The 2,962-nt window shown below is 27.1% G+C and overlaps 1 protein-coding gene across 1 annotated transcript; it reads right to left on the bottom strand.

The window, feature by feature from the left end:
• Positions 1-982: 982 nt before the first annotated feature.
• Positions 983-1,997, bottom strand: LOC119684659 (protein takeout-like). The gene is made up of 2 exons (XM_038098740.1): positions 1,839-1,997; positions 983-1,313 (listed from the first exon to the last, which is right to left on the bottom strand). Exons 1-2 carry the CDS (start codon positions 1,951-1,953, stop codon positions 1,015-1,017), a joined length of 414 nt encoding a protein of 137 aa, XP_037954668.1. The 5' UTR covers positions 1,954-1,997; the 3' UTR covers positions 983-1,014.
• Between the last annotated feature and the right edge of the window lie 965 nt (positions 1,998-2,962).

Below are 2,962 nucleotides of genomic sequence, written 5' to 3' on the forward strand. Positions count from 1 at the left end.
TGCTTGTGTGTGTAGTGCAGAGCACAGAACTTGAGAGTATTCAGCATTAAAAGCACGGTTGCCACTTGAAAATTTTTTTCTGTACAAAAATTGGTTCAAGAAGGTACCATCTTTGTAAAAAAGGTCCAATTTTTTTCTATTATTTTTTAATAAGAAAATAAAATATACATAAATTGTACAGAAGATGTAAAACAGTACTGAATAATCTGACTATTTTTTATTGACCATTCATAGTGCATATCTTTTTTATCAAATAGTTCTTTGCATTACAAAATATTATATATGGTCTTAAAATTCATTCAGAACGAAATTTACTTTTACCTTTTGCAGCCTCAATATTTTTACTAAATCAATTCATAATATTATATTAGTTTCATAGTTCACAAAGGCATCCATAAATAAATTTAATTGGATATTATTATATTAACAATAAAATTCATGCTTCAAAAAAGTACCATTACGAGTACCAGAGTACCATACGGAAAAAAAGTACCAATTTTGGTACTAAAGTACCATATGTGGCAACCGTGATTAAAAGGTAAACATAAACATAACATTGCATGTATATGCGTGTCAAGCTGAAGAAACGCATCAAATTTCATTGCGTGTAATTCATGAACTCACATCACACTTTCTTCCCTCTCTCATCAATCGGTAACCTGTTTTTAAGTTCATGTTCATGTTACGTTCATGATAGTGTAAATAGGCCCATTTTCCGTTATATTGGAAGTAATCTGATACTTACCAATAAATTATTTTTTAGAATTCGTCTTAATTTTTCAATTAAAAAGAACAAAATTTTCATGAATTATAGAATAAAAAAATTTTTCTATATTTATAAACAAATAAAGAATATTAAAAGGGTATATTAATTTTATTAGAGTTTATTTATTAAAAATATAATAACAGATATAATAACAATAATTCAAATCATAATTCAGTTAACAATATAATGATTGTATATTTATTATTACAAATCATTCAACAAACAATTGTATTTTTTTGTGTTTGTATTTAAGCAAAATATTCTTCATAGGGGTATTTTGCAAAAACATTATTTATAATAAGTTTAATAATTAAACCCAATGCTTTGGATATTTCTGGTTGTAGTTCATTAAAAATCTCACTCCAATTTTCATTCAATAAAGTATGCATCGTATCGCTTAGTTGCTTATCATTGTTGAAGAGACCGCCTAAACTGAATGATACATGTTTTGGATTCAATTCTAATTTTATACTCTCGACTTCAGCATAAGTCTTTCCAGACTTTTGTACAGGTTTAAATTTAATTTTAGCTACAATATGAATATTGTCTGTGAAAAGAAAATAATTATATTGTTATTTAATATGCCAAGATATCGGGAATCTTATAAAGTACATTAATTTTGCGATTGGTCTATAAGGAGACTCATTTAAGTGGAGGAAGTAATTTTAAAAACTAATTTAGAGTTCATATGAAATATTTAATTGAAAAATTGAAATTATATCTTATGTAAAATGTTCTGAAATATTAAAGGAAGGTTTTTAAATGCTCAAAAATCTCTCCCAGTATACCCCCACTTGTTCAGTCTAGCAAAACGAATCGATTTACAATCCAAGCTCGTTAGTTTGTCTGACAACGTGTCTATCTGTTTTTTCTGTTTTTATCGCATTTTTTTTAACCCAGTTTTAAAATTTTTTTTCCTATATCCTGACCGTTTTCCAATTCTCCTTTTAAATGTTATTTTGCTATTTAATGCATTAATATTAAAAATAATAAATGAATATATAAATGTTGATTGGGGTTGAATAATATGAGGTTAAAACTTTTAAAAACAATTTAATGTATTATTTCTCACCTAATACAATTTTGGAATCGCCTTTTCCAACAATAGGTAGAACCAAAATTTTTCCATTTATTGAATATGGGCCTTCTAAAGTCAAAGTTGGTACTTCCGCCTCTAATTCTGTCATTTCTTTAAAGTTTGCATCGAGACCTCTGCAAATAAAGAAGTATATTATTACAATGTAACATATTTAGTAAATAAATCATTTATTAGTAATTATAAAGAAATTAATAATAAAACTCATTAAATATCATTTGTTTGAAATTGAGACTGTGATAGTAAGAACCGTCATATGAATAGAATAGACTTATGAATTATTTATTCATTAGTACTGGATATTGAAAACAACACTAATCTAATATATGTTCTTGTAGCAAAATGATTACACAAGTAACTATTTGTAAAATATAAAGATTTTTCTAAAGGAGGTGAGTTACGATGTGATTTTAGCAACTACTTAAATTTATAAGTAATATTTAGAGGGTTGGAAATATTGACTATGCATCTACATTATATGTACAAATGCGATCTTATAAAAATATATTTTTTTGTGTGTATAAATCTAGTCACTAATGAATATTAGTTATTGTTATTACCTGAAAGGATCGCAGCAATTATAAGTTTATTTTGATTTTCTCAGTGAGCTGTTTAGCACCAACTTATTAGATTTTAAATTTTTTCATTACATTATTGTTTTTGCAAGCCATCGGATTCTAGAAAGCAAGCACATAAAAGATGTAAAAACATGTGCAAAAGGAATGAGAGTGGATTGTATAGAGAGTTGGAAAGGATAAAGCAATACAGGGACGGGTGGAAATAGTAAGATCTAATCTACATATGTTCGTAACCCTAGCCATCTCAATAGAACGGATCATTAAATCGATAGGACTCAGATGGTTGTGTGTATGTTAGGGTAGTCAAACAGATAAGCGACTTTATGTGGTGTTGAACTGCTTTAGGGATAATTGTTTATTTCATTTTCTTCCGTTTATGTATTTTAACACACTATTAATATTATATTAGTTGAATGCACTTAATCACAAATTTATACACATAATTTAAATAATCATCTTAAGACATGACGAGTGTCCTAGACAGCACAATAGCAACAAAAATGAAATGATGAACTAGTTATT

This window comes from Teleopsis dalmanni, chromosome 2, assembly GCF_002237135.1.
Source record: "Teleopsis dalmanni isolate 2A chromosome 2, ASM223713v2, whole genome shotgun sequence".
Classification (NCBI taxonomy): domain Eukaryota; kingdom Metazoa; phylum Arthropoda; class Insecta; order Diptera; family Diopsidae; genus Teleopsis; species Teleopsis dalmanni.